This window comes from Lonchura striata, chromosome 2 (genome assembly GCF_050655825.1).
Source record: "Lonchura striata isolate lonStrDom1 chromosome 2, ASM5065582v1, whole genome shotgun sequence".
NCBI classification, from domain to species: domain Eukaryota; kingdom Metazoa; phylum Chordata; class Aves; order Passeriformes; family Estrildidae; genus Lonchura; species Lonchura striata.
Window position 1 is genome coordinate 110,495,977 of NC_140704.1, and position 27,605 is coordinate 110,523,581.

At 40.4% G+C, this 27,605-nt stretch overlaps 2 protein-coding genes across 3 annotated transcripts in view; one reads left to right on the forward strand and one right to left on the reverse strand.

Annotated features, from left to right (window-relative positions):
* Positions 1-1,330: 1,330 nt before the first annotated feature.
* Positions 1,331-27,605, reverse strand: part of NPC1 (NPC intracellular cholesterol transporter 1) — a 44,742-nt gene continuing 18,467 nt past the window's right edge. Inside the window, exons 15-25 of the mRNA XM_021551572.4 lie at positions 27,374-27,501; positions 27,144-27,284; positions 26,456-26,545; positions 26,152-26,342; positions 25,276-25,391; positions 24,592-24,721; positions 23,696-23,896; positions 22,702-22,933; positions 21,504-21,617; positions 20,565-20,727; positions 1,331-19,928 (exon numbers count right to left, since the gene is read on the reverse strand). Of these exons, the coding sequence (XP_021407247.3) occupies positions 19,846-19,928; positions 20,565-20,727; positions 21,504-21,617; positions 22,702-22,933; positions 23,696-23,896; positions 24,592-24,721; positions 25,276-25,391; positions 26,152-26,342; positions 26,456-26,545; positions 27,144-27,284; positions 27,374-27,501 (1,589 nt within the window). The 3' untranslated portion in view covers positions 1,331-19,845. The remainder of the gene's footprint in view (positions 19,929-20,564; positions 20,728-21,503; positions 21,618-22,701; positions 22,934-23,695; positions 23,897-24,591; positions 24,722-25,275; positions 25,392-26,151; positions 26,343-26,455; positions 26,546-27,143; positions 27,285-27,373; positions 27,502-27,605) is intronic.
* On the forward strand, positions 2,626-19,387 carry RMC1 (regulator of MON1-CCZ1). Of its 2 annotated transcripts, none has more exons than XM_077783985.2 (20): positions 2,626-2,889; positions 5,459-5,535; positions 6,790-6,874; positions 7,234-7,290; positions 8,364-8,450; positions 9,638-9,778; positions 11,390-11,493; positions 11,963-12,052; positions 12,698-12,803; positions 14,148-14,259; positions 15,240-15,284; positions 15,703-15,756; positions 16,045-16,173; positions 16,513-16,619; positions 17,301-17,420; positions 17,619-17,696; positions 17,844-17,948; positions 18,034-18,102; positions 18,250-18,475; positions 19,210-19,387. In XM_077783985.2, exons 1-20 carry the CDS (start codon positions 2,665-2,667, stop codon positions 19,287-19,289), a joined length of 2,097 nt encoding a protein of 698 aa, XP_077640111.1. In that variant the 5' UTR covers positions 2,626-2,664; the 3' UTR covers positions 19,290-19,387. The 2 variants fall into 2 exon arrangements, with proteins under 2 accessions (XP_077640111.1, XP_085428137.1); XM_085572011.1 differs by having other exon boundaries at positions 2,630-3,051.

Genomic DNA, 27,605 nt, shown 5'->3' on the forward strand with positions numbered 1-27,605 from the left:
AAAAAAATATATAGTCCTATTTTTGGCTTATAACTAGTTTTAATATTCTTAACATTTCTTAGGGGGAAAAGATCTCAGAACAGTTGCTAATACCTTAAAATGTTCTTGTATAAGGAAGATTATGATTGTTATAGCTATTTGCATCAAGTGAGAGGAAGAAGGCAGAAATAACAGGAAGTGAAGGAAGGGTGTTTTTTGAGCTACTATTTGAAACAGGCCCCTGCTTGTATCTCTGTGCTTGGACCAAAGCCTCAGTTGTAACTGTCATTTTAAATTTCTTGCTAAAATCTGTTTAGCACAGGCTTAAGAAAACCAAACACGCCCCAAATAAATGAAGAAATTTTTCTTGAGTCTAATTTAAAGCTACTGGCCCCAAATATATGATATAGTATATATTATATACTATATATCTTACACATTAATATATTTTCACTCCCAGCAGTAAAATTGGCTCAGGAATTTGCTTTGAGATTTTAAGACACTTGGGCATGTTTCCAAGTAGTTGAAAACAATAATTTGCTAAAAGAAGCATTTTCCTGGACTCCTTTGAAATAAAAGGTTTATTACTAGGCAAATAGAATCTTAGTTTTGAAATTGGCCATTAAGGTTTATTACTATCAGACAAGTTATGAGTTGTGTGTGTTTTTTACTCATCTGCTGATTTCCCCTCAAAAATACCTGAGTTTCTATTGCAATTGTAGGAAGTCAATGCTGGTTTTTACAGAAGTAGGAAAGGGTAAATATCAGTAGAATTTCTTAAATTTTCACCCTGGATTAACTAAACTTCTGGCTAACAAGCAATACGTTTTGTTACATTGTAAAAAATTATAAACTTTAAGGCACTTTAAATGCTTTGGATATACTTGTTATCTCCAGTTAACAGAATTGTTTGGTGAGGCAGGAGCATTCTGCAGAACAAACAACTTGTTGTAATTCTTAGTTGTGACTTTAGTATCTCTAGTCTGATGTGAAATTACTGCAAGTGGACTAGCTGGGTCACAAGTCATCCAACAGCTGTTTGAATAATACTTGGTTAGTATCTGTACTTAAATTTCTATTTTTTTCCCATACTAAACTGTGCTACCATTTTAATCTGAAATTTTAAAAGTTGTTATGATCTTAGTCTTTTTTCCCAGCCTATTTTAAATTTTCCTTTCTAAACCAATAATCAAATACATAATTGATATTCTTAATTTCTAGATCATAATGTAGGGCTTACAGCTAGTGAGCTAAGACTTTAGCCAGTGCATCAACAAAAAAGATCCCATCACTGTTCCATTGTCCAAACTAAAATGTATGTTCAGCATAAATGCTGAGGACCAAGCCAGCCTTTGACTTCAATAATGCTTTATTAATATTTTTCCTGAACTATTTTACAGCACTAAAAAGCAGTTTCCTGCCAAGGAGCAGGATCAATAGTGTCAGTGATGATGGAGTAATTGTGGACAAATAAAGGCAGATCTTGGAAGCAGTTGTTTCCTTTTTTTCTCTCCACATAAAAGTTTTGCGTTTGTTGTTGGTTGGTTTTAAAATCACTATAGAAGATTGGGCCAAAAGCCCCAGTCTGCTGCTGTGGCCTTGACACTTGGTTAAGAAAGATCAAAAAAGTGGTTTTGCTTGCCTAACCACTTTAAAGTCCACTAGCTTTGCTTTGAAAAGCAGAATAAATCCTCCCAGCTAGAGCAGTGCCCTGATATGTGACACTGGTTAGAGTCAGAGCTTACCCTGGCACCTTAATTCCCTTATTTCCCTCCTCTCTTACGTGCCCTCTTAAATGTCTGCAACGTGATCCCTGTGCTCATTCCACGTCTGTCTTTTCTGCCACCTTGCCAGCGTTCACGCCTCTCCCGGAGCAGATTTTGCAGCTCGGCAGGTTCCTGTTTCCGTTTGTTAAGCTCACGCTGCCTTTCACACACCGGCGTTCAGCCCCGCCGGGCGCCGCCGCTCCCGCTGTCCCTCAGCGGCGGTCCCGCTGTCCCTCAGCGGCGGTCCCGCTCCCGCTGTCCCTCAGCGGCGGTCCCGCTCCCGCTGTCCCTCAGCGGCGCTCCCGGTGTCCCTCAGAGGCGGTCCCGCTCCCGCTGTCCCTCAGCGGCGCCCCCGGTCCCGCTGTCCCTCAGCGGCGGTCCCCCTGTCCCTCAGCGGCGGTCTCGGTCCCGCTGTCCCTCAGCGGCGCCCCCGGTCCCGCTGTCCCTCAGCGGCGCTCCCGGTCCCGCTGTCCCTCAGCGGCGCCCCCGGTCCCGCTGTCCCTCAGCGGCGCTCCCGCTCCCGCTGTCCCTCAGCGGCGGTCCCGCTGTCCCTCAGCGGCGCTCCCGCTGTCCCTCAGCGGCGCTCCCGGTGTCCCTCAGCGGCGGTCCCGCTGTCCCTCAGCGGCGCTCCCGCTCCCGCTGTCCCTCAGCAGCGTCCCCGGTCCCGCTGTCCCTCAGCGGCGCCCCCGGTCCCGCTGTCCCTCAGCGGCGCTCCCGCTCCCGCTGTCCCTCAGCGGCGCTCCCGCTGTCCCTCAGCGGCGGTCCCAGTCCCGCTGTCCCTCAGCGGCGCTCCCGCTCCCGCTGTCCCTCAGCGGCGGTCCCGGAGCCCCTCCCGGGCCGCCGCGCCTTTAAGGCGGGAGCGCGCGCGCCGCGCGGGGGAGTGTAAACAGGAAGCGGCCGCCCGAGCGCGGGGGGGGCAATGGCCGCCGCCGCGGGCCGCCAGCCGCCGGGGCCGGCCGAGGGCGAGGCGCCGGCAGCGGGAGCAGCGGGGAGAGAAGCAGGAGCAGGAGGAGAAGAGGGCGAGGGGCGAGCGAAGGGCGGCGTGGAGGCCGGCGGCTGCTACCTGGCGCTGTGCGCGCGGCCCGTGCACTTCGAGAAGGCGAACCCCGTGAACTGCGTGTTCTTCGACGAGGCCAACAAGCAGGTGGGGGCGCGGGGCCTGCCGCGGGCCGCGGGCTCGGCCCGGCCCGCTGCTGCCGCCGCCGCTTGGCTTTGCTTCCCTGCCCGCCTTGTGTCCTACCGGCCCTCGGCCGCCGCGCTTGAGCCCGGGTCTTCCCCTTCAGGACCTGTCATCGTGCTAGAGGCGGTAGATTTTTCTTTTTTTTCCTTTTACCGATTTATGAGGTTGGATTTCACCTGCCTTACTCTCAGTGCCGTAAGGTCTTTCTGGAATTCATCCAATCAGCACTTTTCCTTTCTGTTCCACGTGTCCCCACATGACTTGCAAACTTTGTCACTTTGCTCTTAGCTTAATTTCCCTGAATTTTTCACACCCCTTTCAGTTCCTGAAATTCAATATATTCATGAAAGAAATGAATAATTACAGCTTTCCTTGTGGCACGGACCCAAGTGTCCATTTCTTGGCTTTATTGCTTTTAAGCAGGTTCTCCTTAATATCTGTATGGGTCCCCTGAGTTCACCTCAGTACAGCTAAAAGATCGACAGGCTGTCATGAGGCTTATACAGATGTGGATACATTCCCCTGTCTAATTCCTGTAACCATTCTTTGACCTCAGCATTCATGGAGTCGTAACCTTCAAGCTTTCTTCCCCATATAGCTGGCATGTGTTGCCCCATGTGTGGACATGATCAGTGGCATGTTTGGAGAGGGAGCAATATTTCTGGGGTGTGTTTCTTGCTCTTGCACTCTGTTCAGAATGATTACAGAATCATTTAGGTTGGAAGAGGTCTCTGAGATCATTGGGTCCAATATTTCACCGAACATCATCTTGTCAACTAGACCATGGCACGGAGTGCCACATCCAGTCTTTCCTTAAACAGCTCCATTTCAGGAGGTGGTAACTCCACCACCTTCCTGGGCAGATTATTCCAGTGTCTAATCACCCTTTCTGGGAAGAAGTTCTTCCTGATGTCCAACCTAACCCTTCCCCAGTACAGCTTAAGGTGATGGCTTCTGGTTCTGTTGCTGGTTGCCAGGAGAAGAGGCTGGTCCCACCTGGCTACAGCCTTTTTCAGGGACTTGTAGGGAGTAATAAGGTCACCCCTGAACCTCCTTTTCCCCAGGCTAAACAAACCCAGCTCCCACGGCCACTCCTTATAGGACCTGTGCTCCAGACCCTTTCCCAGCTCTGTTGCCCTTCTCTGGACACGCTGCAGCACCTCAATGTCCTTCCTGAACTGAGGGGCCTGGAATTGGACACAGCACTCGAGGTGTGGCCTCACCATTGCAGAGTACAGGGGGACAATCACTGCCCTGGTCCTGCTGGCCACTATTGATGATACAGGCAGGATGCCATTGGTTTCTTGGCCACCTGGGCATACGCTGACTCTTGTTCAGCTGCTGTCATCCAGCATCCCCAGATCCTTTTCCACTGGGCCACTTTCCAGATATTTCTTCTTATAAACCATTATCTTTGAGGGCCACTTGAAATACCCTATCAGGAGACATTGCATCATAGCGTGTATGTAATATAACTACATAGAAACTGGTTGTTGAGAGCTCACTTGAAAGATTCATATTTTCCAGTGTAAATTTACTTCTCTCTGTTTTCTTGTTATCTAAAATAGTTTGATTTCCAGTGTGTCTCTGAATCATTTGTAACCAGCATTTCAATGACAGTTTCCCCTGTGAGAAACCTGCCCATGCAATCTTGTCATCTTGCAGAGATTAGGAGAGTATTGCCTTCATTTTCTATCTCCATAATACTAAAAATAGTTAAACTTAGTATTTATCATTCTAGTAAGGCTGTGGACTTAATTTCAATTTATAATCTTGATACCTGTATTTCTTGCCTGAGAATAGCAGACTGGCAGCGTGGCTGATATTACAGAACAATGTCCCTGTCACCCTGAGTCCTGATCTGTGTGCCTAGTGCTGCAGCACATACAACAAGTACCAATAAGGCTTTTGCCTGGCTTTCTTTTGCAAGCTAGGTTTTTGGTTGCCTTATTCCAGCTCAATAGATGTCATTCATATCTGTAACAGGTTTTGTACATGTATATTTGAAACTGGACTAAAGGAATTCTCAGTTGCTAGGGCATGTTGGCTGAAACTCCTTAGGTAAAATATATCGAAAATCTCTATGAAAATCTATTACTATCAAACTATTCCTCTTTAATAACATGTTCTGACAGGATTAGGCTTCTGGGTCATTGAGTTACATCTCTTCCCAGTCCCCAAGCTGAGGTCCTTTTTGTTTTAAACAATGCTCTGATGTCTTAGATACTTTTCCTAGTAATGACTTAGGAAAATATAAAAGAAACAAAACCAAGATAAAGGTTTATAAAGATTTTTACTGATTTAACTTGTCCAGTAGTTCAGAATATGCCTGCAAGACTGTTGCAGTACCATGCAACAACTCAGAGTAAACTTGGAATCCCAGATTGTCTCACTGTGAACTCTCAGATCTGCAGAAGAACAAAAATTATGTCTAGTAAAAAAAAAAAAAAAAAGGTGTAGCTTATAGAAGAGGAAGCAGGTGAAGGTTATGACTTTGAAAGCGTTAAATATATGTTCAAAACTTTTTTTGTAGGTTTTTGCCGTTCGCTCTGGTGGAGCTACAGGAGTTGTTGTTAAAGGTTTGGAGGATAGAAATCCTATTTCCTTCAGGTAAGGCATCTTCAAATTATGTGGTGCTTAGTCCTGATCCACTGTAATTCAGGCATAAAACTGACAAGTAATTGTGATCATATTTTGACTTGTTCTTAGATATAATCTTGCAATTAAGAGGGTATGCTTTTCCCTCCCTGTGGTCTCTGGGGGGAAAAAGGCATTAGGTTTCTTTTTTTTAAACAACAGTCTTTTATTATAACATGCTGTACATGTGAGAAAGTGATTCCTACAGCAGCAATGACTTACCCAAGGATACAGTTTAGCAAGTGATACCTGGGATCCAAGCGCAATGTCCAAACCTGGATGTAGGTTTCTCATGTTCTGTTCCTTGTTTCTTTTTCTGTGTCTTCCATTTCTTGTGGAAATATTTTTGCAGAATTTGACAACAGTAAACTATGTTATATATGTCTCCATTAAGAGTGATGGCTCTTTGTACTCTGCTGTGCATATGTAAGGAAGTATTCCTTTATTCCATATCAATCCGCATACAGATGAAGGAGTTTGTAATCAAGATGTGTTTACTGTGATCTCTTGGATATTGCATAGGGCCTGTCCTGAAAGTTGCTGGGTTTATTTTACTTTTTTATTTGATTACACTTATCAGTCCTGAAGGAGCTGAAAATATTTAGTAAACTTCATGATGTTCCACTATTTTTATACTTGACTGTCTCTCTCTTTGGCCTGACTTAATAGCATATGCTGGAGGAACGATATTTACCTTATTCATGCTAATTGTGCTGACGCTTGTTTGGTAAGAATACTTCTAAAATTTATTTTAATGGTGTGAAAACAGCCTCACTCTCCTTTTAACATCAGAAATTCTTCCAGAGGCTGTGTCCTAGTGGGAAAGCAAGGAGGCTTGTGTCAACTAGCAGTAGTTTTGGAAGTAACAGAGCAGATAGCAGGATGCTTGTGTCATAGAACCAAGGATGCAGGTTTGGAGAGTCCCACAAGTCTTCCAGTTTCTGCATCACAGACCAACAGAGCTGAGCATTTGCAGTGATTTTGGGTGCTAATTTTTGTGAGCTTAGCCATGATTCTGAAATTGATGTGTTCAGGACCTCTGAAGAGTGAACTGCAATGTTCTGTCAGTCTGGGTTTTGAATATATTACTCAGGCAAGAGTAATAAAAAAGCATTCAAAAGCATTTGCATTACTCTTTTTTTTCTCCATCATTGTCTTATTTAGGGTATATTCTTTAAGAAACTATTTTAGATTATATTCCCATTACTTCTGTTGCTTTCTGTATAGGATGGAGGACAAAGGAGAAGTGAAGTGCATCAAATTTTCCTTGGGGAACAAGATCCTGGCTGTGCAGAGAACTTTGAAAAGTGTGGTAAGAAATGTACACCCTGCAGCTAGAGAATTGGAGCTGGAAATCCTCTACTTTCAGAGTAAAATTCTTTGAGATAAATGTTCAAGAAGTCTGTTGGCTAGCAACAGCTGTAGTGAAAATTCTTCCATCATCCTGAGAGGCTAGTCAGGCAACATTGTTGTCTTGCTAGTATCATCATTTAAACAAAAAGTCTAAGGTGGAAACAACTCTGTCAAGGGTGAGGTGGAGCAAAAGTTTTTCTTCAGTATATATATTGTATCTAAGACACTTTGATAAACTAATATTTATTCTTTGCTATCTATGTATGAATCTTCTCTGTGCTTCATAATTGCTAATCCACTCAATGGGTGTTTTTGCAGGATTTTTTGAATTTTATTCCAGATAGCCCTCAGCTAGAATATACACAGGAATGTAAGGTGAGTTAAATGTCCCAAGCTTATGTGCTTAAGTGAAACTCTGATGTTAGGCTGGTGACTACAAGAGAACTAACTGAGCTACCTTTAATAACGCTAACATGAAGGAAGTGAGAGATGTAAGCACTACTCTCTATTGGAGTGAACAAACAGGTATTAACAATACCAGAAAAAACCTCCCTGTCTTGTGAATATGATTGTTTCCTAGAGGATCAGAAATGCTGTGGGGGCAACAAATGTCAAGGTTTGGTAAGGAGAAGGGACAAAGTGCTAATGATAGAGAAACAGTGGACAGTGAATATATTAGTGCTAGATATGTTAATGTGGATGTTCTTTCCTAATGTCACTAATCAGTAATATTGCTAGCTATTACTGGTTTTCATATTATGTTTGGTAACTTTTAATAATCCTTCTAATTTTTGATGATTATTTACCAGAAACAAGTACCATTGTAATTGCTTGATATTTTCCAACTTTTAACTAAAACAAATTAAATTTTTGGGTAATAGAATGCTAAAGTAAGTTTTTATGCACCTGATTTACACAGACCCTTTTATTCTTGTAGTCTTTAAAGTTGAAACACTGCTTCATTATTTAGGATTATGACTTTAAGTAAACCATTATAGCAAAACCTTTATGGAAATAAAACTTCTTTGTGTAATAGGAGTAGATTCTGAGTGAAGTCATGGCAAATTTTTCCATTTGGTTTTTAGTTTCTCTCAACATCTCCTCCTGCTTTTCATGTCAGGAACTGGTTGAATTGGCAGTAGAATTTGAAGTAGAGGAACTTTGTTTTATCTAGGGTAAAAATAAAATTTGATTGTATAATAAATGTGTAAATCTTACATGCTGCCAAAAATCCAGGCCATACAGTAGTTGTGTTCATATGTAATTTGGGAATGCTTTTATAAAAGCAACTGATGCATGCTGGGTGTCTGGTTGGCCAAAAGTACTAACTCCAGAGATTGGATACCTAAATTGCTTTTGGTTTCATGTTCTTCATTTAGTAATATTAGCCTGCCTGAATAGTTAATTTTTCCAAGTAAAAGAGTGTCTGTTTGCTTGTTTGTTAAAAGACAAAGAATGCCAATATTCTAGGATTCTGCTGGACGAGTTCTACAGAAATTGTCTTCATTACAGATCAAGGAATTGAATTCTACCAGGTAATACAAATTAACTCCGGTAGACATGCTTAGAGATGTGAAAATGTAAATTTGTAACAGCATATTTGAATTCTTTTCTTGTCTCTGTAACTGAGAAAGTGTACTGCTAAAAAAACAATTTCTGCCATTTGGTTTGCAGACTACAATTTTTTAATTTTTAAGAAGAATACAATTTTAGGGCAGGGCAAATTTATCATTTACAGGTTTTAAGACCTTATATAAAGGAGCACTCAACTAAGCCTTGGGAACCCTAGATTATGAGATGCTCTTTTCTTGTATAGAAATGAGTATCTAAATCCAATGTGAAATACAGCTTCACACAAAACAAATCAGCATTAGGGGAGATGTGTAAATGCTTAAAAGGTGGCTAAGAACTAATAATTGACTAGCTAGTACCCTTCTGCAACTTGCAGCTTTCTCCTGTGTTGACCTTATTGAGTTCCTTTATGTAACATGTCATTTCCTTTACATGTGTTTTTAAAGATGTCTCATGAATAAATAATCGTTTCTAACATTCATGATGAGGGATATTTAAATTCTTCTTAAAAGAAAAAGCTGTGCACTTACCAATAGTTTCAGTCCTGGAGCTAAGACACAATGTTTCTCATAATTACCGTTACTAATAACTAGTACTAAAGAAGATAATTGAAAATGTAGCATTATTTCATGCTGATTGAGGGGGAAAATATAAATTTAGTACCTGAAAGGATTATGAATGTCAACCCTGCAGGTAAAAGGACTAAATCAAATAAGTGTCATTTTAAAGAGAGGATATTTAAGCCCTTGAAATGAAGATAATTGATTTATATACTTGTCAAAATATAAAAGATTAAGGAAGCTGGGGAGTGAAGGCAGCAAGGATATTGTAAGAAGAACTTTTTAATAAATCTTCACTAGTTGTATCATGCTAGGTGTTTTCTCCACTGTGCATGGAACTTATACCCAGATCTGTATGAGTGGGAAAACACATCACCTTTAAGATCATTAGTATTTGATGTGTATTCTTTCCTTAGCTACAGTAAAGTGGGGTTTCAGCTGTAATTGTGAGGTTTCTGATTTTTAATTCTAGCATGGTAAACGTCTTTACACTTAACTGTTTCATGCTTAACATTCCTTGCCCTTGTGCATTACCACTTATGCTGTTGGAATGCTGGTGGTAATACAAGGCTAATATTCTGTGATTCCAGGTATTGCCAGAGAAACGAAATTTAAAGCTTCTGAAGAATCAGAGTATTAATGTCAATTGGTACATGTATTGTCCAGAGAGCTCTGTCATCCTTCTTTCAACCACTGTCCTTGGCAATGTCCTGCAGCCATTCTATTTCAAGGTAAAGGGATATGTTCCGAACTTGCCATTTTAATTTTTTGCTAAACTGCTTCTTCATCCAAGTACTCTATTGCTTGAATTTCTTCCAAACGGTGCATGTGTTCACATCATTGTATGACAATAAGCAAATCTATAAGGCAGCTCCTAGGTGATGGCTTAAAATTAGGTAATTCAGTCTGTCTTATGTGCGCTTGTGTGGCCAGACAAGGCTGGACAGTTGACCTTGAGAAAGGAAAGAAAAAAATGGTGGTGACTAAATATTTTACAACTTAAATGTTTTTGAAGATTTTTTTCACTTAAATAGGTATTTATTATTTACTTTTAATATGAACATTTGCTCTCTATAATATGATAAAGAAAAATAAGGGCCTTTCTCTTGTGATTATAATTATAACCTCCCAGATATGACTGGATGAAAAAGAGATAAAGAAAAAAGGTAGCACTTAAGAAACAACTGTTGTCCCAAGCCAGAGAGGGCTTTGTCTACAGTAGTTATTTCTTTTGGTGTTCTTTGCTATGGGCAACATTCATTGTTACTGGGAAAATATTTTTCTTTTTATCTTGGAAATATATTTTTCTTTTTCTTTTTATCTTGGAAAAAGTGTCTTGTGGAACCAGAATCTGTTTTCAGTTAATGATGCAGTCAGGTGATTTTAAAAATTAGGAAAAGAACTACAGCATTTGTCTTGCTCCTGCCAATGGATTAGGATTTCTGTGGCAATTTAAGGGAAGAGATTAAAAAGCATCTTACTCACATGAGTTTCCTGGTTTGTGTTAATCTTATGTAGGGTCTGTACTGCATCCTGACATGATGTTCCCTTAGGTGGCTGGGAGGAACCTACTAGCCTTTCACAGTTTTCTATTTAACAACTTAGGTTATGGTTCCCCCTCCTTCACATTTTGTGTCAAGTTGTAGATTGAAGCTAAATAATCTTTATCTTGTGTTCAGAAGGTCGTATTTAAAGATTTCCTGAGAAAGGTCCTGTACTAAAGTAATACTTGAAAATAGAGGTCTAGCAAAGGAAATAGTTCTGTAGTATTCACACTTTACACTCAAGAATGAATCAGTAAGAATAGGAAATTAATTTCAGTAGAAGCTTTGGAAACTGTGAAAACTTGCTTAAATAATAAATTCCATAGAGGAAAATGGAAGCTTTGGGCAGGAGAAGGGACATGCTCTAAGTAGAAGGCAGGAACTAAAGGAGACTGTGACTGGTAGGAGGTAGTGATATTTTCTCCTTCCTAGGAAGCAATTATTTAAGAGTTGGAACATATACTTTTCTGGAAGAGGGAAAATAAATTAAGAGAACTACTGTTTGAGATCTCTAGACCATTTCTACTTGGGATTTGCATACAAATATGTCTTGACTGAATTGAAACAGAAATGTTTTTGTAGCTGAAGTCATAAGATCAAGACAATAAAGCTTCTGAAGTTACAGAAGAGTGTGTTAAGAATCACTTGGGGTTTTTATTTTAGGAAAGCACAAAACCCTTTCTTTTGGATTATGACCCCTCTTCGCCTCGTGGGGGCGCTGGTGATAGAGCTCTGGGCAAAGGCGGCTCGTCCCTTTCTGGTTCAGTTTGTGACAATTCTTCTTTTGCCCTTTAACAGAGTGGGACCATGTCAAAACTATCAAAATTTGAAATTGAGTTACCTGCAGCACCCAAGTCATCCAAGCTCAGCCTTTCTGAAAGAGATATTGCTATGGCTACAATGTATGTATCTCACACATCGGGTCTTTCTTGGGAAGGTTTGGGGATGCTGGGAGGAGATAAGGACATTACAATGGTTGCACTTGTTTCTTGTTTTAGCAGTGCTGTTGCTTTAAAGCACTTCAATTACTGCCTTGAACAAAGCATCTAAACAATCCTCATGGAGCAAGGTGGGGAGGGGAAGCAAACAGAGAAGTCTTACATGAGATTGTTCTGGATTACCACAGAAGCTTGGAGAATGTTTCATTTTTTAGTTGATATTTTGGTAGGGGAATCGTTCACAGATGCCAAACTTGATAAATCACAATGCATGGCCTATACTCATGCAAGTACTGTTTAATCTTTCACTTTTAATTAAATGATTACCTGACTTAGAGTCAAACATTTTATCCTAGGAGAAGGGATGAGATTACCTAAGAGACTGGTAGAGCTCTTTATTGAAAATAATGCTTTAATCCTGTTGTCTTGTTAGATACGGGCAGCTGTACGTTCTCTATTTGAGGCATCACTCAAGGACTTCCAACAGTACAGGAGCAGAAGTAGTGCTCTATCACTTACCCAGGTAAGAGCAGAGTGAAAAACATCAGTGGCAGTTCACAGCTGTGTCAGTGTTGTGGTTTAACCCCAGATGGCAACTAAGTACCACCAGCTGCTCCCCCAGACCCCTGGTGGGAGGGGCAGGAAAATCAGAAAATGGTAAAACTCATAGGTTGAGATAAGAACAGTTTAATAAGTGAAATAAAGTAAAAACTAATAGTAGTAGTAATGAAAAGCTCATGGAGGAGGGAATAAATCCCATGAAAAGCAAGAGACACAGTAACAATTACTCACCACCCAGCCTGTCCCAAGCAGTGATCTCCTCCTGGCCAACTTCCCCCACTCTATATACCAAGCATGATGTCCTAGGCTATAGAGTATCCCTTTGGCCAGTTCAGGTCTGCTGTCCTGGCCCTGCTCCCTCCCAGCTTCTTGCACACCTGCTTGCTGGCAGAGCAGGGGAAAGCAGGAAGTCCTTGACTTAGAGTAAGCACTGTTTAGCAACAGCTAAAACATCAGTGTCTTATCAGTGTTATTCTCATACTAAATCCAAAATACAGAACTGTACCAGTTCCTAGGAAGAAAATAAACTGAGTTCCAGAAAACCAAGGACAAAAAGACATTTTATATAGGCTTGTTGACCAGTTCTCATTTCTCTTTGTTTCCATAGAGAGGGCTCCTGTAAGAAGACACATATTTTGAAGCTGAACAGAACTGGGAAGTTTGCACTGAATGTAGTGGATAACTTGGTGGTAGTACATCATCAGGATACTGAGGTCTGATTTATTTATATTGTGTTGTGCCGTAACTTTGAGAAGTTAGAGGCAGGTTTTAATAACCTAATCATTTAATTTAGAAATTATTTTTCTTTGGGTTTAGCTTGGCCAAAAGCCAAAGTATTTGCTGGAACAAAACCATAACACTGTAAGAGATTCAAATTTATCCTTTTATCCTGATGGGCTAATCAGGGCTGCTGGTAATGCCTGCTTTTTTCTTACACTGTTTTTGTTTCTTGTCAGTTTCTTTTGATGCTTTGCTGCTACACTGTGTATGCTTTTAAGGCAATATACAAAGAAGTAGAGTTAAATTGGATACTAAACTATCAATCCTGGGAAACTTTTCACAAACATTTGAATGATACTGTTTCTGTGACACAAACTTCCACTCCTATAGTCTGAAGGCCTGGTCTCTAAAAACTTGTATGAACACAAACTTTCTTGTGCATCTGGTAGCACAGGTAAAACTTCTTGTCTATAGTCCCAGCAGCAAGGCTTGGTCAGTGGTTAAGCTAAAGTGGTACTTTGCTCTTAACTTGGGAAAAGGCTTGGACTTTTTGTATCATCTTCTCTTGGTGGGGGCACATTACCTTCTTAGGAGGATTAGTTTACGTTTCAGTTATATTTCATATTATTTCTACACATTAGCATTTAACCCAGAGCACTTCCTCCCCAGCATTTTGGTCAATCTGTAAACATGACTACAGAAACCCAGAAAACATTACTCACTTTGCCTTTGGGAGACACCAGTAATTGAAGTTTCACTGGCACTGAAAGCAAAGCTGCTTTCCCTGGTGGTCCATACTGGGTTGGAAGTGTTAGTGACTTGAACTGAACAAGGCTCATTGGTAGAAGTGTGAGGATATCAGAGGAAGACAGATAATTTTCTTCCGAGTTTCTAGCATCCTTAACTATGCAGTGTCAAAGTCATGTGTTGTGCAAGACGGACTGAGAGTGACTTTTTTCTAGGGTATGTAGTGTATAGAGACTATAGATCACCTTTTGAAAGAGGCAATATTCTAGGGGCAGTGGTTTTAGACTAAAGGGAGATAGATTTAGATGGGTGCAAGGGATGGAGCTTTTTACAGTGAGGGTGGTCAGACCCTGTAACAGATCCTGGAACAGGATTCCCCAATGCTGAAAGGGTTCAGTGTCAGGTTGGATGGGGCCTTGAGCAGCCTGCTCAGTTAAAAATGTCATCAACTGCAGTACATCCCTTGCAACCCCAACCATTCTATGATTCTAACAGAGAATACTAGATGGAAATGTGAAAAGCAGACTGAATGCATGCAGGTGGGTGGTGATTCACATTCATCAATGCTAACTTCCTCTTTTTAATTGCAGACTTCAGTTATATTTGACATCAAGCTAAAAGGAGAATTTGATGGGTCTACAACCATCCATCAGTTTGTACTTCCACCTCGATCAATACAACCCTATCAAATACCTGTAGCAGGTAGAACCACTATATAATGAATAACCTAACACTTAGCAAGAGTACTTAAATGTAACAGCTCACATACAGGAGTGCTTCAGGTCACTAACACTTCAGTTATACATATTTGAGAGGGTGAGGAAGGAAGAAGGTAAGAAGCAATTGAGCAGAAGTTGGTGTTCCAGGTGTGTGCCAACTGCGGAAGAGTTGCTGTTTAAGGGGCACGTTTCCTATAATACTTTGCTTTTACACTTGAAAAGTGTTGGGTTAGGGAGCTTTTTTGCCATGACTCTCAAAGCTTGTGAGTGCTGAAAAGCACTTCATGCTTTTCTGGCTTAAGTCAGGACTGTGCGACTTATGAAGTTAGAGGCTGAAAGACAACACAAGCTCAGGACAAATCAAGTTTGGGATCAGTTTGGAAGTAATGCTACAATCAGTGTTAGGACTCCAATGCTTTGATTATTCTTGGATTACCTTTCTGTTCTCCAGTCCTAGAAGTGTGACAGGTAGTTACCCCCAAGCCTGAGCATAGTTTCACTAGCAGGTGATAAAGCAGTGAGGTTCTCTTTGTAGAAGAGAAAGATATACAAAAAGACTGCACGTTAAAAACTCCAACATCTGATAATAAGTATGATAAATCTGCAGATGGAGATTTGTATGAAACAAAGGTTAGGATCAGAATATACAAACCACTCTTCCTTTTAAAGAGTGTACATTTAAATACAGGAAATGGAATCTGTGTATTTAGAATTTCATTACTAGAGCTGAATATTTCAGCATGCATTCACTTGGCTGAAAAACAAAACAATAATGTTTTGAAGGATTTGTTTGCCTTCTCCGTGTCAGATTTTTCTTTGTAGATCTGACTACACAAATGGGTCTTTCTTTTTGACTACATGCTAGAGTGTTACACTCCATACTTACCTTTTTGGCATAGAATAATTGGTATAGGGGAGCTGCCAGTTACTGCTGTTCTTCACCCGATGTTCTTTTTTCTGCAGGCCCAGCTTCTGTGACAAGTCAGGCTCCTGTTCCATGTAAACTCTGTATCCTTTAAATCCTTTCCAAAAGCGAGAACCTCATTCAATGTATTAAGCAGAGGAGAAGGTAGCATTTGTTACCTTGGCTCTTTAACAGAGCAGTTTTAGCTGATTATGCACATGTACTTCAAGACAAAATAATATGCTTCATAATAGACTCATAATGCTTTCACAAAGTTGCAAATACTTAAGTCTAGTATAATACCACAGTTCCTGATTATTGGAGACATGTGTATGGAATTACTGAATAGGTACACCAAAAAATTGAAGGTATCATTCCAAAAACATGGTTCAAAACCTCAGAAGTAGAAGTGACAGTAAATGAAAGTATGTTAATGGGATCTGCTTCTCTACAGTAATGTAAATTCAGGAGAAACAGTTTAGCATCAATGTTAATATAGGTGTTAAAACCTTAACATTTAAGATTCTTCTTCTTGGATTGTCTTTCAACCTGATATTATCATCAGTGCAAGTGAAGGTAAGTGGTGAGCTCTTGGACTTTACAATATTTGGTATCAGGATTGCTAGTTTACACTTTCAGTGCACTGGAGTGACTTACTAGGTACATCTGCTGAGTCGATTGCTCTTGGTAGTGTTAACTGAGGATTATCTATCTCTACTACAGCTTTTCAAGGGTAATGCTGCTCTCAAATATGGGCTTAGAAAGGCAAACAATCTCAATGTGTTTTCATTTACGGGTGGAAAAGTTGTATGTCTAGGCTATACTGTACAAGACAACTCACTTTGTTTACTCCTTCAAATCAAGGTTACCTCTGGAGTCTTCAAGTGAAACTTGAACCTGTAGTTAACCTCTTGCTAGATAAAGGAAAACTAATGGATTTCCTTCTCCAAAGAAAAGAATGCAAAATGGTTATCCTGTCTGTATGCTCTCAAAGTAAGTTCAAGTGTGTTTTCTGTATGAAAGTACAATACTGCTTATTCATAAGTAGTCACCCATGTTAGCATAGCTGTTCTTAGATTTGAGATCACCTCTAAAGCTGCCTTGGTCCTTAGGATGTCATTCACCGCAACTACCCTCAGTCACTGTTCTGAAGGAATTTAACAGCATGAAAAAATAAACTTCCCCCCACTTCAATTCAAATACACCTGACATGACTGAAAGTATTTCTTTAAAGCTAAAAATTAGATAAAGACTATAAATCACCTTTTGAAAGAGGCAACATTCAGGTGCCTGGTTATTTCTCCTCATAGTTCTTTCTTTTTATCTTTTCAGTGCTTAGTGAGCCAGAAAGAGGATCACTGTCTGTGATTGCAACTGTTTTTGACAAACTGAATCATGAATATAAGAAGTACTTGGAAGCTGAGCAAAGCTATACAATGGTAAACCATGTTAGCTATAGCAGCTTACAGAGACAGGACAATGCTGTTTGCTTTTCAAGTGGCATCAAGGTGAAGGCTTGCACCTTTCTACTTAGGAAATTCGGGCTTACCCCAAAGGCCTGACTGCCTCAGGCTCACAAGTGAAAGTCTACCGTGGAAAATGCACTAAGGCTTCACTTGACACTTGTGTGGCAGGTGCTGCATAGTTCATCTCCAGAGTGATGAGTTAAAATACCCGAGTGCTTGAAAGCAGAGAGAAGGTAGAAGCTGAAAAAGCAACTCTGAATCAATAACTACTACATGGTTTCCAAAAGACTGATTTCACTGCACACTGCGCATGTATCATGGCATAACAGGCAGTCCTGATACATCTCAGTTTCTTCTGTTAAAGTACCAAATCCAAACACCAACTCAGGGTACAGTCACATACTCAAACTTCTAAGCCTGAGGGCCAGTGTCAGTGTAGTTAGATTCAGCTCCTAGCTTTGAGGTATATAAGAGCAGCTGTATTTATATAACTTTAAAAAGGAATTTTAAATTCAATATGAAATCCCCACTGAACAAGTTGCATCTACTATAACATGACTACAGATATGAATTTCCAAGTTTATAGTTGTGTACAACTGAGACAGAACTGTACTACACTAGTTTTCTTTTTAAAAGATCTTTCTTTCCTCCTAGGTGGTAGAAACAGGCCTGAGTAGAAGTAATCCACTCCTGAAACGTCCTGTCCGCACTCAAGCAGTTATTGACCAGTCTGATATGTACACACATGTTTTATCTGTTTTTACAGAGAAGAAGGTAAGTTAAATTTAAGGGCTAATTAAATAAATTTAATGGCTAAGTTGGCAGTAGTCTTAGATCAGCCAACCTAAGCTGAAAGCTTGAAATTGGCTGCATGAAGCTTTGTCAGGATTAGGGTATTTTGATGCCTATTCTTACGGGGTTATTAACAGAGAAGCTATGCAAGTTCCACTTAACACTTGCTTCTTTGTCCAGGAAGCACCTCACAAGTTCACTATAGCTGTCTTGATGGAATACATTCGCTCTCTGAACCAGTTCCAGATTGCAGTTCAGGTAAATTACTTATGTGCTAAGTACATTGCCCCACTCCATGAAGTTTTAGTCCAGTCTTGGTCATGTGTGCAAGTTCTATACAATACTCACTTGTAGAGTGTAAAAACACATATAGAGACATGCCTTTGTTTGTCTTCTTATTCACAGCACTACTTGTATGAGCTGGTCATCAAAACCCTTGTTCAACACAACTTGTTCTACATGCTCCATCAGTTTCTGCAGTACCATGTGCTCAGTGACTCAAAGCCTTTGGTATGTAAGACAAGTAGCTCCAATAACCTAGTGAGGGAAGTGGGAAGTCTTCAGAATTTTAAGGTTTTTTCTGCTTTTGCCCTAGGCTTGTCTCTTACTATCCCTGGAAAGCATTTACCCTCCTGCACATCAGCTCTCACTGGACATGTTAAAAGTAAGCATTTCTAACTCTAGTAACTCCGTGTCACATGTGTGTTACACTGGTCAAACAGCTTCCCTGACCAGGCTTGAAGTCATTAGCTAGCAACAATCATTTGCATGCATTAGAACAATTGTCTTACAGCTGTGATTGACTTCACAGAGACTTTCCACAGCAAATGATGAAATAGTGGAAGTTCTGTTGTCCAAACACCAAGTTTTGGCTGCCTTGAGATTCATCAGGGGTATTGGAGGACATGACAGCATTTCAGCCCGCAAATTCCTTGATGCAGCGAAACAAGCAGAGGATGAGATGCTTTTCTACACCATATTCCGATTCTTTGAACAAAGAAACCAGCGGTTACGAGGAAACCCCAGCTTCACACCAGGTAAGCAATAAACAGGCTGACAAAGATACTCAGTTGTGCAATCCCCTTGAGCCTGTATTAGGTGATAAAAACTCTTGGCACAGTTTAGCCTGTATTTTATATGCACCTTTAAACACAATTCCAAATTAACTTGTCTTAGTCCTTTGTCTACTGCACCCAGGAGTAAAGAGGCTGAACTAAACATAAACTTGCAGATGAACCTGTTTGACTTGCAGTTGTTCTCACTGCTTAGCTTAGCAGAGACATTATCTCCAATTAGTGCTTTCTCCTGAAGTCAGCAACCAGGTTGGGAAACCTTTGAGTTCAATTTTGTCTATTTCCACTAATTACAGAAAATCAAGGTCTGTTTTATGCTACAGTCCTTTCTTTAAAAGCCAAGCCAAACTGCTTGCACCAGCAACATGTTTGTAATAACCAGACATTCTGTAGGTGCAGAATCCCACCCCACACTCTTGCATCTTGACAGTAAAGGGCTCTCATGACTGTAAATCTGCTGGTTAGAGGCATGAACTAGATCCAGAAACTAAATCAAACATCTGCTTCACCTCAAGAATACCAGTCACAGGACTGGAAATACCTCAGTACTCCAATGCTTTCTGTTTGTTCAACTCTGGTATTCAAACATATTAAAGATAAGAATTAGTACTAATAAAGGAAGGTAAGTGAAACTACAGTCTTGGTTCTTGGTTTCTGCACTGTAAAGTGAACACAAACTTTTATTTTGTCTTCTGTAGGTGAGCACTGTGAAGAACATGTCACCTTCTTCAAACAAGTTTTTGGAGAACAAGCTCTCATGAAACCCACAACATTCTGAAAGACTCTTCAACTGAAATGTATAAACTTAATTTATTGCATTTAAGTAGATTTTTGAACTACAAAATTGCTATTTTATAATAAAGTATATACAAGACATTTTGGCAAATAGTACTAAAAATATTACAACTTGTGATGGCTTCCCCCTAAAAATAGAGACAAAAATTGCATTGACCTGCATTTAAAATTAGTGTCAGTGGTTTAGCAGTCCATTCTCATACATATCACCTTAATTTCATTGACAAAATGCTATTCAACTCTCACTACAGCTGGTTTAGGTTTCTGAAAGAAAAATATGCAACCTCTTGAAAACAGAAGTGTTTTAGTAATCTTATTAACACATCTAGATTTAGTAATACTGTTACTTCAGCCACACTTAGCATTTCCTGAGTTTAAAGCTATGTCCAAAGCTGCAGCTGGTATCTTCTAGTTGAATCTGTGCAGGAGTCAAGTCTGTGGTGGTTACAGTGTGATAGTCATAGAACATTGCTGCGCTTCAGTTCTTAGGAGTTGGGCCTAAGCCGCAGTTTAGGCAGTCCACTGAACACTGTTAAAAACTAGAAGTAGAGGAGTCTTTCCCGTTCTGTACCTCTGGTCCTCTCTTGTGCAGCACGAGTTTTAGCTTTATTTACTGATGGGCCTGAGTGAGAGAACAGAGTTATGCAAAGGCATTTCAGGTGATCAGTCACCAGGAAGCATACATGCTCTTACTGTCTAGGGCCAGCTTAAGAGTCAGAAACATGCTTCTGCTCAGCTGTTAATTGCTGCCAGCCCCAACAAAGGCAACATTAGATGAATCCCCATCAGTCTTAAGCCCATTAAAGGTAGATTTAAACTGAGCCTTACTTAAGGGCTACACTATACACACACATTTTCAAATTCAAGAGGACAATGCTTGGACCATCCTCACTGAAATGCAAGATTGTTTCTGCAAATGCAGGAACAGTGACCCACAGGAGGTTTGTTGCTTCCACCCACCATCCTGTCCCCAGGTTGAAACATGCTAATCATGCTGCTCTCTGGGACAGCAGGCACCTTCACAAAGTACAGCAAAGTGCAACCACGTCGGCCAGGCACTGCTTGCTTCAGTTCAGCAAGCCAACAGTAAGCCTGCAGTGCCACCAGTCAGCCTCTGTTTTCCAAAGGACATGCCACTTGGATGACAGAGGCACATCCAAATGCTGCTTTTCATCTCTGCAAACCTTTCCATGTCATGGAAAGTCCGGACAGCTATTTTTGTTTGAAGTGTGGTACAGAGCAGACTGTCACATCTTACCTATGTAACTAAGCAGAACTGGAAGAAATATCAGTCCATGTGTTGCTCCCAGCAGAACCATAGCTAGATACATCCTGAAGTAGAATATCTTGAAGATTTGAGATTTGGAAAAAGCCAATACTACAATCCCTCCAAACTTGGTCAATGTGATACCACTGAAAACCTGGCAATAACAACAGTATTTAAATGATAAGTAGGAGTTTAGGTAATCCATTTCCTTCAAGTATTTAGCATTTGGTAACATTTCTGTGTAATCTAAGGCTCCTATATGCAGTATACCTCCTGCCCTGCCAGTCTAGAACCAAATCAAGATGCACTCAGGAGAAGAATTCATCTTTTTGGTCCCACAGGACAGCCTCAGTATGATTAAAAATCCACTCTGATCTGTGCAGCCACCTAATTAATTTTTGCTTCAGGTAGGTATAAGTGAAAACCATTACTTAATTTAACTTGCATTCCAGTTAAGTTCTGTACCTGGGTGTGGTACACACATCACAAGAACTGTCCATTACAACCCCATGTCACTTAGTCTAAGACAAGTGACATGACAGTACTGCCTAAAAACTGAGTCTTGCTTGTTCTCTACAAGCTCCAACTGCATCCCATATTCACAACCACCTTTCCTAGTCAGCTTGACTATCTGGAAGTACTTGACTTTTAATGGGACAATTTGAGGTTTATCCAAACTACTAGTTCAGCTAAAGCATTTAGCTCTCTTCTACTATTAGGTAGCAATAACATCAGATTAAAAATGAGTCTTCATCACCCCTCTTACTAGTAGGAGCCTATGTTGACCTTAAGAGCTTTAAGCATTCAAAAAAAAAAAAAAAAAAGCAAGGCCATCTTTATGACTTAAGACTGTCACCTATAACATTTCTTAAAACAGTAAAGCTGTTACTTGTCTACTTGTTTTCCCCTTCCCACTCAGCAGATACTCACTGAGCTGCCCATGTGAGACAGAGCTTCTTCCGCACGCTCCACTCTACTGCCCTTGGTACTGATGGTGAATGCTCTTGTCACATGACTGCAGAATTCCACAGCAATACCACAGCTCTGGAGAGTGAAAGGAAATGTGTAAACTTCAGTTAGACGAGCACTTTGATGGCAAGGTCAGAATGCTACTCAGAATTCTGGATGGGCTAGAAAGATTCCTAGCAGCTGTCATCCATCCCCAGAGTTAAAGCACCATGGGAAGTTACAAACTTAGTGTTGCTTCCCAGAGGCTGTTGCAGGTGTTTACCATACAGGTGAAACACCATGTGGTGTTTTACCACCAGTTATTACTAAGAGACAATCAAACAGGAAGTGGAACATGAGATTGTTTCAGAGGTCAAGCTTCCTGAGCTTGAAGCAAGTTGGCTTTGATGCAGTGCATGTAGTGAACATTGAACATTAGACTCAGTCTACAACTATTAGCTGCAATAACGTTGCTTTAGAATAACACTGAATATACATCCTGATTTGATACCATGACAATTCAGCTGCCCAGTCATTTCAACACTAACTGAACACTTGGCTAATCTTAGCCTTGTCTAGTAGATAGACTTCCTTGAACATACATCCAATTGTAACATGGGTCAACAGTTTACACTAACTCTCAGACCTGCCATAAACCTCTAGAGAAGATGGTAAGCCAGAGCAACCAATAGCTGCTTGCTGGAGTTAGTTCTGGAGTGCTTTACCAAGGCTCTCTGCCCAGATGATTTCATCTACTTATGAAAGTGAACAATACTGCTGCTGGCAGTATGTATCCCAGACCTACTCTGTAGAACATAAATACAGCAGAAGCTGTAAGACAAACCTATGCATCCTCCCCTTCAGCACAAGCCACCTGTGCTGATGTGGAGCAGCACCTAGCCTAGACAGCAGCAATGCAGCTATTGCTGCAATACAAGAATGACCTCCACCTCATGCAGTATAGCTTCAGTTCAATTGCTGTATCTTATTAGTACTAGGACTAGTTGTCAGAATAAACTTATTTTCTCTTCTTCTAGATGTATTAAGATAGTTCCACTCCTGTTCAAAGGCCTATCAAAGTTAAGTAACAGAATACTGCTCAGTGTCACAGGTATATATATAGCACACAGAACTGTTCAAAACTTGGAAACAGAAGCAAAGAGCAGTCGTATTGACTTACCATGACAAGATTTACTAATGAAACTGCATTCAAGCTGATGCCCCAGAGCCACATCACTCCAAACATGTTGACAATTATCATAGCAATAGTTATTGAAACCACAACAGCAGCCCATACTTCAAAACCAAGAAGCACAGTTGTCACCAGAAATATTGATCCCAAAGAGATGCAGAGGTTAAAGATAGCATCGTGCACAATTGTCAAGTATTGTTCATAGAAGACATAAAACACACTGTAGAAAAAAGAGATGTTGTCATTAGCCATCTTCCCTTTTATATGCTAATATTAGATTAGCTTCTGTGCTAAGGATAAAGTAGCTCCCCAGAGCAGAAGTCACCAACAGAAACTGGCTTCCTCATATCAGTAGAATGTCATGTAACATTCTGTAGGAATTAACTCCTCACTAACACTTCAAATAAAGATCATGGTCTCAAAGTCAGTGTAACTCTCGAATTTCAATATAAGTAGCTACAGTAGACACCAGAAGGCAGGTGCTCAGATCCACTGTAATATCTGCAGGAGTTACTGCAGATGGACCATAAGTACAGGCAGGATTCTTTGATGCAGAGATCAGTATTTCAGGTGTACAGATACCAACTCAATTTTAGTGTGGTACTCCTATACTTGACATTGCTACTGCATTTGCTTTATATTTAAATAACTTATTTGAAGTCCATACATTCACATCACAGCTTACAACTATCCATGTCAACATATCTGCTTACATTTGAACTATTAAACCCTACTATGAAAGTGAGGAAATACCCAAAAATAGAGTCAGATCTACCTTTGTAGTGAAGGATTTGAATTCGTTATCAATCACAGTAGAAAAAGGCCAGTGCTATGGATACAAATTATATCTTCCTACTTTTACTAGGAAGTCTCTGCATTACCTTCTGTCAGACAAAACTCAGGTTTCTAATATCTTATTAACCAGCACCTCTTCTGCATTGCTCAAGTATTTGTCACCAAAGCAAGAAAGATCTAACCATACCTGTAAGGAAACACCCGGTAGTTCTTCTCTTTGATGCCCATGGTTTCAGTAATATTGTCTGCTATAATCCGAGCTTTCCTCATAGCATCAATAAAATCAGATGATGTTTTCAGTACAGTATGGTAAGTCATGAAATAAGTGGCTCCAACCTCAGTTTTGTTGTTTATAAAGTTGACAGCAGAATTATATGCAGCATGTCCTCTATAAAAACAGGTACATATCAGATGTCAGCACTATTCCAATTCATTAGCTTTTATAACAATAATTTTATGAAATCACAGAAGGAAGGGAAGCAAAAGATCATCTATCTAGTTCCGTCTCTGCCATTAGCAGGAACACCTTCCACTAGACTATGGCTGCTCACATCCCATCCCACCTAGCCTTGAACACTTCCAGGGATGGGGCACAGCTTTCTGGGAAATCTGTTCCAATGCCTCATCACTCTCAGAGTAAAGAATTTCTTCCTAACATCTAATCTAAACCTACCCTCTCTCATTTTAAAACCAAGCCTCCTTGTTTATCACTACACCCCTTTGTAAGAAGTCTCTCTCTAGCTCTCTTGTAGGTGCCCTTTAGAGGGCTAAGAGCTGGTAGCTGTTTCTAGCAGTTTCTAAAACTGTAAAAGATTCAGAGCATAATACATTTCAAGATTGTGCAGGATATTCTAGAACAGACTGACCACATATATTGTCTCTCTTTGTACAGGGGAAAGCTGCTGCTCCATTTAGTTGATGATGCATTTCGATTTTTTTTTCAGAAACTAGTTCAGAACTGGTGAGATGTCAATGTTTGCATGGCTTTTAGGATGACATTAGATATCTAACCTCCAGACAAAACCCAGAGCAAATTTCTTTGACACGTTGGTCTAAGCAGGGTCTATAGAATAAGGCTCTTACCCTTTGCCACATTTAGGATTAGGGTTGTCCGATAGGAACATTGGCAAAAAGGTCATGAAGTCTTCACCCTGTGGTCTCTGCTTGCCTTCTTGAGTCAGTGGTCGACAACGAGTGCAGGATGGATCACTGACTGAAGAAATAAAGGAAGAAGGTCATCTATGCTGTCAAGTATTCCTTTTTCCTAACACTAGTAACTTCCAAATTGCATTACTATGGGATGCAATTCCATAAAAAGCATTTTTACTGATGAACTGATCCATCCTAAAATTCCACATAAGATTTGTAGTCCTTAACTTGATTTATTGCTACTAAGGCAAGGGCTGTCAGAGAACTCTTACTTGTGCATTTATCTCCATTAGATCTGATGAGAATTACACTCAGCTGAAGGACCTGAACAAAAGCAGAGCACCAAGTTTGTGTACTCTAAGAAAGCCAAGAGAAGGATCAGAATTTTTACAGCAAGTTACATTGGCTGTTTAGGTAGGCTGTTTTCAGTCTGCAGCATTCCAGTGGAATATTTAAGCTCATTCAAACAGCAGTTCAAATAAATTAAGAGGACAACTCAAGAGGTTCCTACTTAACAGTAAGAAAAGGTATTCACTTGGCTCATATAATGAGAAAATATTTTGGCTGTGAAACTTATAAACCAAACTAATTCAGTAGCAACAAGATGGATGCCAATACCTGAAGCATTGCAAAACTGTCCAGTGGCATTGTAGACTCTGCAACAGGATGACTGTGGCTTCACCCAGTCAAAGTAGTCATCAATCCAGGATGATGGGGCATAGCCTATCCTTGTGCTAATAAAAATAACAACATATCCACCATCAGTAATTTTATGTTTCATTCCAAACCATATCACTTGATCTCTCCAGTGGCAACTTATGTCATGTCAACTCATTCTTGTCAAATCTACTCAGCTCTTCATATAATCCAATGCTCCAGTACCCCATCCAAGAGCCATAATGCTCAGGTAGCTCAGGACACAGCAGCTAGAAAACACCAGGAGCCTTTTCACTGCATCCTGTTCTACTGCCAAGCTCAGATTTCCTGCCCACTCTGTTCCCCATACTATTCCACACCCTGTTGTCTCAGCTTTTAAGCAAGCCTCCTTCAGTTTGGCTGAAATTAACTACATTAGAAGGAATTGGGAAAAAGACTTCCTTAAGCTGTTAGCTGCAGATAAAATTCCTGCTTAGCCTCCCTAAGCTAGCCTAGAAGCTGAACATACAGCCATTTTCCAGAAAATCACAACCCTGCTGAGAGGTTTGCACAAGTTTTCCTCACTACCATTCCAAGATTCCTTGAATGATCAAGCCCCTTTTCCAAACCCAAGTACATCAATGTATTTCATCAGTCCAGACAGGTTTTATCTGCATTCTAGAAGACTGTCTGTCACAGCTGCCTCCAACTCCCTTCCCTCCCAAGCCCACAATATAAAGCAAATAAAATAGAATGTCAGTTTATGACCAACAGCTGAGTCCGAGTAAATCAGGAGGACACACTGCTCAGCTACATCTTTTCCATGCAACTATACAGACACAAGCATGAAAGACTTACTAGCTGCCAATTTCTGCAGCATTGAAGACTTGCTGGACAAGTGAATCATTATTACATCCTGTTCCACCACACACCATGTTCTGCCCTTCCAAAGAGGTGTAGTTGTGTCCTTCTTCTAGGACAAAGTAGACAGGCGGACCCGCATGCAGGTACTCGCTGATGTTGCTGAAGTAATCTATTACATAGGAGTCCTTCAAGGGAAAGTTTTGAGTTACTATTATGGAATGTTGAGGTAGCACAACAAAGTATCAAGGTTTCAATTCAGTCACAAACTGCTGAACAGTGACATGATCATATGACTTACATCTGGCATTGAAAGAGACTGATCCAGTCCAATCTCTACATTGTGTATAACTGCTGCACTGAATGACAGGATACCCACAAACACTGCTATCTGCAAAAAAGAAAACAAAACAAAAAACCCACAACAAATCCATGTAAGTGAGAACTGCACAGAAGCAACAGGCAATAGGAGTCATTTGTTAAGCTAATAGTAACCATGCAAAGAGGCTCTAGCTTAAATATGTTATCCAGGCTTAATACAACAGTGGTAGTACAACATAGCTACTCAGAGGTCCCTTTGGAAATGTAAGGAAATTTATTCTTAGAAATCAGCAGTGAAGATTACAAACAACTTCTGTAAATAAGCATGGTAACTTTAAACTGAATCACAGATTCATCAATAACACTCTGAATTAATGCAGTGTAGAAGCCAACACATTCTGGTTTTTTTACATAGGCTAAAGTAATTTGATTGACTGCAATGTAACTCTTAAATCTAGGCTTTAGACAATCCACAATCAAGCCTCTATTTACTGAAATACTTTTGCAGCTAGAAAAGCTTATTTCTATTCTTATGCTGAGAACAAAAATACTAGAAGCTTCATTTTTTTCACTGTATTAAAGGTTTTTCTTCCCTATTTAAGCCTTCAGGCTCACTGCTCTTTTGCTCAAGTTTAGATGACTGCTTATTTGAAATAGATTATACATACTACTATTGGTCTCATCCAGTCCTTAAGCAGATATGGAGAAAACAGATTTTTGAAGAACAGAAATAACATGTTCTCAGAACGCTGGACTCCACTAATTTCTTCACTGCTTTTGATGCAACACAGAACATCCAGTCTATTACTCTGAAAAGGGATTAAATGCCAGAGTTAGAGCAGTTCTGCAGATGTCATCATCCCCATTACATTGCAGTTACAGGTGCACTTATACTCACCTCTTGACGCTTAATATCCAAGCCCAGGAGACTCACGAAGCAAGTGACTTGAAGAATAAAGTCTATGAGCACAGCCATTCCAGCAAACAGGGAGAACGTGCGAACCGCTGGCATCGTAGACAGTGTCCCTGGAGGAAGTGACCCAGTTTGTTAAGAGAGCTCCCTTCTCCCTAGAAATGTACGAGCATTTTCTAGACAAACATCCAGTTTAAGTGGTAGCCTTATAGCAGGA

What these genes read in the sequence shown, in the direction of transcription:
- RMC1 (XM_085572011.1), top strand. Translation starts at nt 2,665, where the DNA reads ATGGCCGCCGCCGCGGGCCGCCAGCCGCCGGGGCCGGCCGAGGGCGAG. An exon ending in CTGTCATCGTGCTAGAGGCG is followed by an intron (nt 3,052 to 5,458) that starts GTAGATTTTTCT and finishes CTTTTTTTGTAG; the next exon opens with GTTTTTGCCGTTCGCTCTGG. An exon ending in CTGAGCAAAGCTATACAATG is followed by an intron (nt 16,620 to 17,300) that starts GTAAACCATGTT and finishes CTTTCCTCCTAG; the next exon opens with GTGGTAGAAACAGGCCTGAG.